At 46.6% G+C, this 12,552-nt stretch overlaps 1 protein-coding gene across 8 annotated transcripts in view; it reads left to right on the forward strand.

Moving 5' to 3' along the window:
* The first annotated feature begins 610 nt into the window (after positions 1-610).
* MECOM (MDS1 and EVI1 complex locus) overlaps positions 611-12,552 on the forward strand; it is a 541,263-nt gene continuing 529,321 nt past the window's right edge. For 5 of the 8 annotated variants that reach the window (XM_064585679.1, XM_054504331.2, XM_045903416.3 and 2 more), the window contains exon 1: positions 613-972. Coding sequence is in view for 6 of the 8 variants with exons in the window: in XM_045903416.3 (XP_045759372.1) it covers positions 936-972 (37 nt within the window). In the remaining 2 variants the exon portion in view is untranslated. Of the gene's footprint in view, positions 973-12,552 lie in introns of all 8 variants that reach the window. The other 3 variants (XM_045903421.3, XM_045903419.3, XM_045903427.3) reach the window with 3 other exon arrangements.

Consider the following 12,552-nt stretch of genomic DNA (forward strand, 5'->3'; position numbering starts at 1 on the left):
GGAGGTCTTGGATATTAAATGCCCGAGCCTGTCCGGACCTGGGAATCAAAGGTGATCATTACTACTTGGTGGGAATAGACCACTGAAATGTTCCAAGGGTAGCTGCAAGCTTTGGATTATACCTAACACCGAGCAAGAGAACAGTTACTTATTTAGCTTTCAACTCTGAAAGCACAAAGCCGCAATAGCTTCAGCAGCAGCAGGGGCGGCAGCAGCAGATTGCCTGAAGTTCAGGATGATTCTCACTTTCTCTTGGATCGTTTGTCAACAGTCCTGTCCTACTAGTTCTTTAGCATGGAAAAGGTTTTAAAAGCCCCACTTCTTGCTTTCTCCGTGGATGGTATAGAAAATCTCCTGCAATTTATGGTGGGAAAAACAATAATAATAATGATACAGGCTTATTGGTGATTCCAACACGAAATCAAGCCTTTGCCCTAGTCTTTTTATTCCGCCCCCCCCCCCCACCGCCCGCCTTTTTTTGGGGCGAGGTGTCTGCTCCCCTCTGGCTCCCTGTGCTCGCTCCCCGCCCCCCGCCGCCCTCCCCGTGGCTCCCTTTCTCCGCCTCCTCAGCGATTGCCATCTGACAAGATCTCCAAATCAAAGTGATAAATCGCTCCAAACTTTTTTTGGCGGCGCTGAGATGTTGGAGGGGCGTCTAGCGCGCATGTGCGAAGGTGTCCGAACTGACAATGCTGGAGAGATAGCGAGTGTGGATTGAGAGAAAGGGAGAGAGGGAGGGAGAGAGAGTGAAAGAGGGAAAGACAGAGAGTGAGTGTGTGTAAGTGCGTGTTTGTGTGTGTGTGGGGGGGGAGAGAGAGAGAGAGAGAGAGAGAGAGAGGAGCGAGGGAGGGAGCGAGAGGGAGAGCAAAAGAAGGAAAAGATCCAAGAAAAAAAAACCCCAACCACACACCAGCGGCTGCAGGACTGGGCACAGCATGAGATCCAAAGGCAGGGCAAGGAAACTGGCCACAAGTAGGTGCAATATCCCTTTTCTATTGGCTTTCCCCCTCCTCTGCCATCTTGCATATCTGTCTCCAGCGCTCCGGGAGGGAGCGCGCAGCTGCCTCTCGCGCCGGGGCCGGGGTGGAGGGCAGGCGCAACGCCACCCCAGCAACCTGCCGGTCCTAGCCTTCGCGCCCGGCCTCCCGCGCTCTCGCTCTTGGTTTGGGCTCCAGAAGAGCCGGGGCAGCCCTTAGCCCCGCGCACCGACCAGCTGTGGCAACCCCGGGGTGGGGGTGGGGGTGGGGGCAGCCAAGACCGGGGTGGGAGGGAGAAGAGCGCGCGAGAGCAAGCGGGAAGGGGTGGGGTGGGGGGGGAGAGGAGATGAGAAAGTCTCCCCCTCCCCTCCCCTTCCCCCCAGGCGGAGGAGAGTTGCCTCTGGCCAACCAGCTAGTCCCGGGTATGGGAGGGGGAGCGGGGGATGGGGGGAGGCGGGCTGGGGATGGGAGCGTTTTCGAGTCTTGGTTTGTTTCTGGGGTTTGGGGTGGGTGGCAGGCTCGGAGGGAGCCGCAGTGGCGGCGGCGGCGGGCAGCAGTGGTGGAGTTGGGAAAAGTTGCGAGGCGGCCGCTGGAAGTTGCGCGGGCTGGCGGGCTGCGCCGAGCGGCGGTTGCGGTAGTGGGCGCTGTGCGCTCGGCGGTGCTCTCCCGCGTGCGCCGCGCGGCGGGACGACTGGGGTGGGGAGTGGGGGAGACGAGAGTGGGGCAGTAGTCGCCGTGTGTGGTGGTGGTGGGGGGGCACAGGCAGTGCAGAGCTACCGGCTCGCCGGAGCCGGGGGCAGGTGAGGAGAGAAGAGGCCCCGCGAGCGCCTGGAGAGTGAGGAGTGCAGGGCGCGCCGCCAGCGGCGACAGCCGCCGAGGAGAAGAGGGCCGAAAGGGCCTGCTCCCGCCTGCGAGATCCAGGCTGGCCGGGCGCCGAGTGACCCCCAGGGGGCGGGCTGCCGGGACTTTAGGCCGCGGAGAGAGCGCCGTAGAGCCTCTCGCTCTATTTCTGGATGCAGCCCGGGTCTCGGGTCACTAACCCTCCCCGGCGCCCCCTGCCTGCCGGCGTGGAGCCGCGTCGGTCACCGGGGAGATGGGGTTCAGGGCAGGGGTGGCAGGGTCCCCACCCCCCACTCTTCTCCCAGAAGTGTCGGGGGACTTCGCCTGGAATTGTCCGCCGAACCGACAGAGTCGGGAAAGGCAGAAGCCAAATCGGGACTGTAGGCGTCAGGACTGGGTTTGTCCAAATGCTTCTAGCGCAAGTGTAAGGGGACTAGGAGGTGCCGAGACCCGGAGCAAACCCAAGCAGTCCAAAGCCCTCCTCCTCGAGGTGTCAGCACGCGAGGCTGGAGCAGCCTCGGGAGGGGACAGGCCGCCGTTCGCTCTTCCACTCGCTGAAAACAACTAATTGTTTTGCTTGGGGACCAGAGAAAGGAGAGATGGGGGTGGGGTAGGACCCCAGTAAAATCCCCAATCTCTCCTCCCTCCTTTGCGCATTAGAACCAAGTACGTCCCCAAGCCTTCCAGCCTCCCAGGTCCCCGCAGCAGCCGCGCGGAAGGCAGCGGCACCTCTGCGGGCTGGGTTTCTTTGGCAGTGGGAGTCCGAGGTCTAGCCCAGTGAGATGGTGTCATCGTAGGCTCCTTTCCAGTGCTTCATCCAGTCCTCACTCAAGCACTCCTTCACTTCCCAGTACGTTTCCTTTCGCCCTGGTCTCAGGGATCAACCTAAATATAGGGCTCTTGGGTCATCAGTACATCTGTTTCTCTTTTGGATATTGTTCATTTCACTTAGCTGCGACACTGTCAAAGGGCGCCAGTAGAAGACCCGTTTTTTCTGTTTTCTTTTAAATGTGGCCGATGTCTTTATTTTCATCTGATGAGGAATTAAATGTACATATGTTTGGAGGCCTGGGGGCTTCAATTCCGGCTAAAGGTTTGGAGTGAGAGAGAGAGAGAGTGTGTGTGTGTGTGTGTGTGGTTGGAGGGTGGGCGGACGAGAGCGGTGTTTTGGGGGGGGGGGGGGAGGCGTGGAGAGCCTATTTCAACCATGCCTAAACTGTGAAATGAAAGCCGAATGCTTTGCGCTTCATTGCCCGGTATCCGCCGAAGTGAAAGCAGAACACAAAACCCTTCGAATTTTCTTGAGCAACTTTTTCAACTATTTTAATTGCCAAGCTGTACGCCGCCCTATTAAAATATTCCCGCACGCACAGCCCGCTCAACATCCAGAAACTGAACCTCGTTTTCCGATCTGATGATACTTGTCATTTCATCCAGTGGGAGACCCATTTTTTGTCTCTAGTGTCTCTCAGGATGCCACTGCGGCTTTCTGATAGCTAGATAGGAACTCTTACAAACTTTTCTTGCTGAGCCTCAGGTTCTCGCTCACGCTGCTCCAGCTGTTGCCACCAGGCAGCTTTTCTTGGGCAGAAGCACTGCTTTATGCAATTCTTCAGTTACAATCTGGGTAATAAAGGAAATCATATCAGAAGTAGGGATTTTTTTGTATTTTAAAGCGCTATTTCCGTCCCCCGCCGTAGTGCGTGAGTTTCCTTGAGCGTGGCAGAGATAGTCAGTGACCCCTTGCCGTGCAGTCCAACGAAAACTTCGCCGCTCTGTCTGCACCGGTTTCTTTCTTTCTTTCTTTTTTTTTTTCTGGATTAGAACGAGGCAGTGTGACCAGCATACTTTAAAAAGCATACCTTTATGTTTTTTTAAAATGCAAAGTCAACATTTTAGTGGAAACAAATCACATAGGAACAGGAGTTTTCTGGATTTCTTGTTATTCTTTTTGTCTTTTGTAAATTTCTTTGGTGGCTAAGTCCTGTCCTGGTCTTGGCTACGGTACAGGACCCCTTGAACCCTGAAAGTACCCACTGAAGTTAAGCCCAGAACGAATGCACAACCCATGTTCCAACGTATAGGGCTTGTTTTTTTCTTCTTTTCTTTTCTTTTTTTTTTTTTTTACACACTAGTTGAAACCGATAAATTCGTTGCAAATCATTTGGGAAGAATAAACCGTTTAATTAAAAACAAAAAAGAAGGGAAAAGCAAGAGGATTGACAGTTGTACTGTCTAAAGCCCTTGGCTTTTATTCCCATCTTTAAGAAAAGAAAACTAAAAGCAGACTGCGGCAGCGCTGGGAGGCTTCCCAGCGGTTTTTTTGGGCAGCTAGGAGAGCACCTGGGCGGTGCCAGAATTGCCAGTTGCAACTTTTTTCTTCTGGTGATGGGAAAGAAGTCAAGTTGGGTTTGCCCAGCCTGCATAGAGCCGAGACACCGAAGCAACCCCCACCCCACTTTTCTAAAGTGATACCCGGCAGGGTTTCAATCACAGCACTGAAGGAGTTGCAACGTGTAACCCCCCTTTAGCTACCGGCCCCCCAGAAGTCTCGTAAAGACCCAGAGGCGATGCGATTAGCAAGACCCCGGAGAGGGGGGCACTTGTTACTTGTACACTTGATCTCTGTTTAAAAAGAGGCTCTTAAATAGGTAAGGTAGATGACGACCCTCCCTCACGTGCTTAAACTCCTCACCTTAGCAGCCCAATACTTAAGATAACAAAGGAAACGCGCACCCAAGTTCCAGCCTGCACTCCCCATATGCCCATCCATTTGTGTTTTTCTTCATAGTTAAAAAAGAAAAGATGGAAATACAGAGCTTTGTTTAAAAAACATATTTTACTTGTTTATTTCAGACTGTTTTTGAGAAGGAAAAACCCTCGCCCGTCGGAGGCCCGAGGCCCCTTCTAGGAAGGCGGTTTATTTGCCATTACTTGACCATTACCCTGGCTTAGGGCTTCTTTATTGCATTTGGCACTTGGAGCGCAGTATTCCTGCAGCATTTCGATGTGTTTCGCCAAAAAAAGAAAAAAAAAATCTATGTTTAGGAGAAGGTTAATAACGCTTTTCATCCCCACCCCCCCACCCTAAACATTGTGGAAGGGTACGGTTCATTAGATGCAGAGGCAGGAAGGCTGGAAAGAAAGGCTCCTTTTTCAGATTTTTATTTGTAGGGGCTTGAGAAGTCACAGGTCTTGGCGACCATGTGCGTGTGAGTGTGCGTGTAAGTGTGCATGAGCGAGTCTTGGAGGGGTAGCCCAGTTCACAGGTTCTCTGAGCGGAGGCCTCTCTCCACTACCCTGGCCCGGGCCTCCTCTGCCGACAGACATTCAACACGTAGGACGCTTATCGAATAGAAATTAACGCGTCATTCTAAGAAATCTTTACTTCCTTCTTCTCTTTTATAAAGTTGAAGGTAGTAACTCTGTAAGCAGTTTCCCTTTAAAGATCTTGTCGTTTGGGAGTTTATTTCATTTTTGGAAGCTGGGGCCAGGTTATCGCTGCAGACCTGGCCTGGGCCAGGGAGGACAAGGATGGGGACCCCCGGGGCAAGAAGGGCAAAGGAGGGCAAGAGAGAGACGACTTGTTGCCCTCGTCTCCTTAAGCTCAGTCCCCCTCTCCCCGCACCTCCTCCGTTTGCCTCTGCTGGAAGCGGGCCCTGGAGTGGAGAAAATTGACTTGTCACCTTCTGGCCAATGGCTCTCACCCCGTTCCCGAGGAACTCAGCTCCTAGAAGAGCCCCAGTCCCAAAAGCTGGGTACAGCCTCCCACCCCTCATCTCAAAACCATCGCAGGCAGTGGAAGCGGGCTCTCTTGGGTAGTAGGGGGTGGAGCTGGGGAGGCCCTAGTACGAGCCTGGCAGTGCTCACCCAGGGAGGACCCCCACACCTCCCGCCCCAGCTGCTCAGCTCCTGGCTCTCAAGCTTAGGCCAGATCTTCTCTCTCCAGCCTCAGAGGGGCTGAGTGCCGGCGCACCGCTTCGCTAAGAGCGCTGGCGGTGTATACACATGCACCCACGCGCACCTCTCTCTCTGTCACACACACACACGCACACACACGCTCACACGTCCGGGGTTAAGGAACACTCAAGTGGGGAGGGCAGGCACACCTTCATTCGCTCACCCCGGCAGGGGGGAGAGAGGGGCTGGGGGGAGACCCGGCGGGAGGAGACAGGCACACTATAAGGATGCCAGCCACATTTTTCTGGAGTGGTGGTTAACCCTTCCTTGGCTGGAAGCCGCTGCTTCAGGCACTTTCTAAAAAGGTCTGTGGGGTCTGCTTTTCTTTTCATCTGGGCAGCCCAGTATGAATCATTAGTTCCCTCCCTACCCCATTTGCCACTTCCCACTCTTCTGGCCTTGCTAGTTTACCAGAGAGTTCTCAAGGAAATTGGCTGTGTAGTGAGAACAAGTGTGAGGAAGAGGATAAAAAGGAGACAAACAAATGAAGCAGAAAACAAGAGAGGGAGAAAGGAAGACAGAAGCAGCATGCCTCTTCTTCCAGATCCTCCGTTTGCACACCGATTGGTATTATATTTTGTTCCCCAGTAAATGAAAAAAGTATAATCCTTGTTAATTATCCTTGCTTACATGCCATACAAGAAACTTCAGAGATGTTTCTACATAAGGAAGAAACTGTTTAGAAAACTCTTTCAAAACTGTGACATATCACTCTAGTTCAGCACTAAAAAGCTAAACACACTTGCCCTCCTTTGAAGTGCCCTGGCGAGGCCAGCGAATTCGAGTGCGGTTCAGATATTGCTGTGGGTATAACTAATGGCCTCTACCTATTTAGCTCAAGTGGGAGGAGAGAAAGGCCTGAATTCCTTGTCCAATGGGTCCCTCTGGAGACTGGGTTCTGGCTCCTGGCCAGTTCTGTACAATGTCAACATTGAATATTTGAATTCCCAGACTCTATTTAACAAGTTTCTAAATAAATAAACTCATTGTGTGTCTGTGTTTAAAATTATTTCACCTCTTTCATAAAAGCTACAGCATCTTATTACATTGGGCTTGCAAGTTGATTTTTTAAAAAAATAAACAAACAAACAGAGCTTAAGGCATTTTAACAGGCAGACCGTCACCATATGTTTGTTTTGTAAAGACATTCTCTCATTTGTGGCTGGGTAGGAGCTATTTCGATGGATCTTGGGCTGTTCTGTGTGCTGTGATAGCGAATTATATAAAAAAGCCAAGCTAAATTCAGAAAGTCAGTGAAATATTAATCACATGAAAAGGGAGGCCTGAATGTGTAACTGTAGTGTCTTTAGATATTTGATAATTTTGTCTGCTGGGTGCTACAGGGTATATGTCCTAAATGGATATCTGTAGACTCCCCAATCCACAGGTATCAATAGATCTACAGCTCTGCCTGGATGATGTTTTGTTTCTGGGCATATTTTCTTTATGTGTGTCTGTCTTTGTAAGTTGGAAAGAGTAGATACACAAATGCTATCCTCATATTTCAGTTTGATTTTGAAAAGGACTACATGAATTCTATGTTTTTACTAATCTCTTAGCATTTGAACATCCACAGCATTTTAATGAAGATAGGAACATACTTGTTCTAAGAAGTACATACTTAATAATAATAATAAAAAAGGCAAGTTCTAGTCCTCTTGAAAGTGTGGACCCCATCTGGAGTTGTTAGGAAAGAAAGTGGAATTCATTCTAATTTATGTGTATAAAGTACAACATTATTAAAAAGAATGGGATTTGAAAGGGCACATAGCAAAACCCATAACAGTTAGCTGGTAACATGGAGAGCTCAAAGCCAAGAAAAAAATACCACCAACCCGTGCAAACCCTAAAATAGATTACAATGACCTCAGCCATTTTCATTTTCAAAAATAATAGCCATGATTAAAATGGGGGGAGTGTTTTACTTGGAACCATACTCTTCTGCATTATTATAAAAGCTGTTTTGTGGTTAAGGAACTGTTTCATTATAGAAAAAAAGCAAGTGAATTTTTAATCAAATGCCTAACTCTTCAAAAGCTCTTATTCTTGAATTACTTTTTATTTTAATTTTAGTTGTTATTCTTATTCATTAGCAAACATGCTTTTGGCTTGTATATTCAGCCAAATCCTTGACTACTAGCTTTTATAACAAATCTAAGAAGAAATGTTATTTAGAAAAGAGATTTTGCTAATCCCCTTAGTAAACACCTGCCTAGGGGTCACTGACTATATATAACAGGAAGAACCAAGGCTTTCTTAACCTTGTTCAAGAACTTGCCTAAAGGAATTAATTTTGTATGTTAGAGTTGTTCAAATTATGACATTTGGGAAAGTCCTTCTATGTAGCACTTGGTCGGCTTCAGCGATGGGCAGGCTTATGGTAAAAATACCAGAGAGATCTCTCCATGTACGTGGACCAGGCACATTTCCTTCTTTCAGGAACATTGCAAACATGCTCATCAGAGTTTGAATCTGGCTGTGGTCCCTGATTGAATAGCCAGGTCATCTTCAAATTATCGAGTGCCTCTGAAAGGTACCTGTCTTTGTAAAGTGGGAGTAGTAATACTACCCATCTTGGGCTGCTCTGAGGGTTAACTGGGATGATGCATGCAAAGTACCTAAGTCAAAAGAGATCACTCAACAAATTTGTCATTTTCCTTCCAATATATCAGTTAAATTTTCTGAAGAGGAATTTTTTAGACATCTTTCCCTCCACTCTATTTTTTATAAAGTCTCATTTTTAGAAGCATTTGCATGTATATAGTAAGCATTTTGTCTGTCTTCTCAATAAATCATGCCCTGAGGATAAATTTGGGCACATTAAAACTGTATACTAAGCCAAAATAGGGAGTAAACTTATTCTGAAAACTGGAGAATCTTTCTTTTTGGGGAGAGGGACACTGGGTAAATAAAGTGATTGAAATTTTAACCTTGCTCCACTGATCTTGGCATTGTATGCACACAGCCTAAATTGAATTATGTATATTCTCCAGTGTCATTAGACCATAATCCCTGTGGATGAACATTTTTTTTTTAAGATTTTATTTATGTGACAGAGAGAGCACAAGCAGAGGGAGAAAGAGGGAGAAGCAGGCTCCCTGCCGAGCAGGGAGCCCGATGTGGGGCTCGATCCCAGGACCCTGGGATCATGACCCGGGCTGAAGGCAGCCACTTAACCGACTGAGCCATCCAGGCATCCCTGAACATTTTATTTTTAATGGGATGAGTTTTTTTTTAATTTTATGATTTTTTAAAAAAGATTTTATTTATGGGGGCGCCTGGGTGGCTCAGTCGTTAAGCATCTGCCTTTGGCTCAGGTCGTGATCCCAGGGTTCTGGGATCGAGCCCCACATCGGGCTCCCTGCTCAGGGGGGAAGCCTGCTTCTCCCTCTCCCACTCCCCCTGCTTGTGTTCCCTCTCTTGCTATGTCTCTCTCTGTCAAATAAATGAATAAAATCTTAAAAAAAAAAAGATTTTATTTATTTATTTGAGAGAAAGAGAGAGTGCATGCATAGGAGCGAGGTGAGGGGCAGAGAGAAAGGGAAAGAGAATCTCAAGCAGATTACAAGCCAAGTGTGGAGCCAGAAGTGGGGCTTGATCCCATGACCCTGAGATCATGACCTGAGCCGAAACCAAGAGTCAGACGCTCAACAGACTGAGCCACCCAGGGGCCCCAGTGGAATGAGTTCTGTAAGTCACTTTACCACCCTAGCTGAGTTGCTCTTCTCTAAATCAGGAGAATGGACTAGAGCACAGCTTGTAATCTCAAATGTCTATAGGATTTGGCAGGCACAATAAGTGAATGAAGCAAAGTGGGGATAAGCACTAAGCCATCTCCTATTTTATTTAAATTTTTGACACCCAGCCTTGTATTCTAGAGCAAGAAGGAGTGGTGGGGGACTGAGTTCAAGCCTCCTCTAAAGGAGGCAACTGCTGCTCAGTTCTAGCTCACTGCTGCCATTTGGATAAGGGGGCTCAGTGCTGCTAGGTCTCCAATTTTTAAGAGAAGTCTCATATCGGGATTCTTATTAAATTTTCTCTACTTTAAAGTGTTGACTCAGTTAAAGTAAATAATCAACAACAAGCAATATTCTGCAGGCCCAACGAAACACCTCTGTCTGCTATGTATAGTTCATGGACCCTGAGTTTGCAACGTCTGGATTAGAGGACTTCCAAGAGTCCTTCAAAGTTCCAACATTTTACGATATCCACAAGGCTTCCTGAATATTATCTTGTGTTTTTAAGATCTTTATCTTCCTTCTCCAACGCAAAGTTAATGTGTGTGTATGTGTGTGTGCATGCATGTGTGTGTGTGTTTATGTTTTGATAGGTGGAAGTACTTATTACAGAATCTGATATCTGGCCATTTATCTGGAAAAAAAAAAGTCTTTCACGGCCATGTTGTGTCTTTCTTTCCCTCCATGCCGCTTTATCATTAATTGGCTTAAGAAAATAAACTGAAACACTCAACTCCCCTTCTCATAGCCAGTGGCCACCATTCTTTCTTATTTCTCACTCAACCCAATTCTTTGATTTGTGGTCTGGGGGTTGGGCAGTAAATCATTAGGAGATAGTTTTCTGTGGTTTTCCATAGTGGGAGAAGAAATAATTTGGCTACTGTGAGTATAACAGAGGAAAATTCATCCCTGCCCCCTAGGAGGGTCCAGATGTCCCATCCTGTGCATGTGTAACTGAAGAACCCAATCGATTTTTAAGACATGAGCCTAAGATGAAATTAGTTTTTAAGGGATGACTGTATTATTTGACAAGAGTGGCTCTCCTTGCAAGAAGGTTTATATATATTCGGGGAATATTTGAAAGGAACACACATTGTTCTGTTTATTATCCTGAGCCGTATTTCCAGCAGAAGTGGTAGGTGAGTAACAGGTAAAATTAAGTCCTGGGAACTAAAAGGACAAGATATGATGATGGAATACCAATACAGGGGATTCTCCTAATAAAGTTCGAGCTGAGCACCTTATAATATGTAAATCAGTACTGTAGTCAAGGAACTGGTCAGCAGATACTTGTTACCATCAGTTAACATTGTTGGAAAAATCATCAGATAATTCAGTGTTTGCACAGGAATCTCTAGAGTAGTGATAAGCCATGCCTACAGGCATTATCAGTGGGTTATCAGATAACATAGCTCCCATTTTTACACCTGACACTGAAACCTAAATTCCTTAGCCTGGTCTATGAGGGCCTCCCACCCTTGAGTCAGAAGAATATGGTGATTCTGAGCCGAGGTTCTGACTTACATTAACCTGGGTGTGAATCCTGACTCCACCATTTACTAGGTGAGTAAAATGAAGGCAAGCCACTAAAAGTACTTACCTCATGTGAGGATTTGATTAACTAATGCGTTTAAAGTGTCTGAAATACAGTAGGAGCTCAATATGTGTTCATTAGTATTTTATGAACTTTTCAGGCTTATTTATATCCATACCCAGGACTGGTCTATTCAGCCTAACTTGTTTGCTCATTCTGCTCCTCTCCCTTTCTTGCCAGCCCAGCCTTTTGCTTCCATCTTCCAACTTTTGGCCACAATGTTGCCTTAATCTGTAAATCTACCCAGATAGTACTTTGACCTTCAAAATCCAATTCCTTCTTTAAGAGTTAGTTTAAACCCTCCCTTCTTCATAAGATTCATCCTCATCACTCCTGGAGATGTGATTTCTCTATGTCTTTTTATTCCAATAGCATGGAATTATTTTCACCTACCGTCATTTTGGCATTTTATTATAAAATCCTTATCTTCACTACATATATTTATCTATAAATATATATATCTTATTTTTCTAGCTAACTCATCAAACTCCTGGAGAGCCCATTTCTGTTTTGTATAGTGCCTAGTTCTTTGCTTTGCATATGGCAGATACTGGTACAATTAGGTGATAGTGGTTAGTGATGGGCTTTGGTGGATTATGTGAACCCCTTCAATTTCTCTGCCTGTAAAACCTGCACAGTCAGGTAATGTCAGCACTAGAACTCCGGGGTATCTGACACTTTAATTGCATACTAAATTCACAATTGGCCTATTTTGACAGTGATAAACCACCTGGAAAGCACATTTGGAAAGTAGAGTATTATTCCTAATTTTCACCGATAATGCTCCTCATTTGGCCAGTGCAGGTATAACCTATGGTTCTTTACTTAAATTACAAATTGTTATTGATCTACACTTGATCTTAAGGTTTATGGAAACTCTGTAATGGACCTGATTCTGGAGACTGTCAGTGGAGTCAAGGTAGAGATGGTTAAACGTTTTATGGACTCATGTATTTCCCAGGGATTTTGGGTAGTCAGCTTTACAAAAGTCATCAGAAGTTGAGATTTTACATAAATGGTAACCCCAATATACGCAATATTAATATAGACCAAAGCAACATGAATTTTGCTCTATATTTTAATATACATTTATGATTGAAGGCTCTTTTGAGCAATTTAAGGCCAACAGATAATGATGTTGCATTGAATTTTGTTTTGCTGATGAAATTAGCCCCACTCATCCAATGGAGTTACTTTAATTAATTAATTAATTTAAAAGATTTATTTATTTATTTTAGGGGGGATGCGTGGGGGAGGGGCATAGGGAAAGAATCCTCAAGCAGACTCCCTGCTGAGCACAGAACCCAAAGCGGGGCTCGATCTCAGGACCCATGAGATCATGACCTGAGCTGAAACCAAGAGTAGGAGGCTTAACTGACTGAGCTACTCGGTTGCCCTGGGGTTCCCGGAGTTGCCTTAATTTAAATGCAACTATGACTTCTTC

This window comes from Mirounga angustirostris, unplaced genomic scaffold, assembly GCF_029215605.1.
Source record: "Mirounga angustirostris isolate CCGP_5_RB_7025 unplaced genomic scaffold, mMirAng1.0.hap1 SCAF_1, whole genome shotgun sequence".
Classification (NCBI taxonomy): domain Eukaryota; kingdom Metazoa; phylum Chordata; class Mammalia; order Carnivora; family Phocidae; genus Mirounga; species Mirounga angustirostris.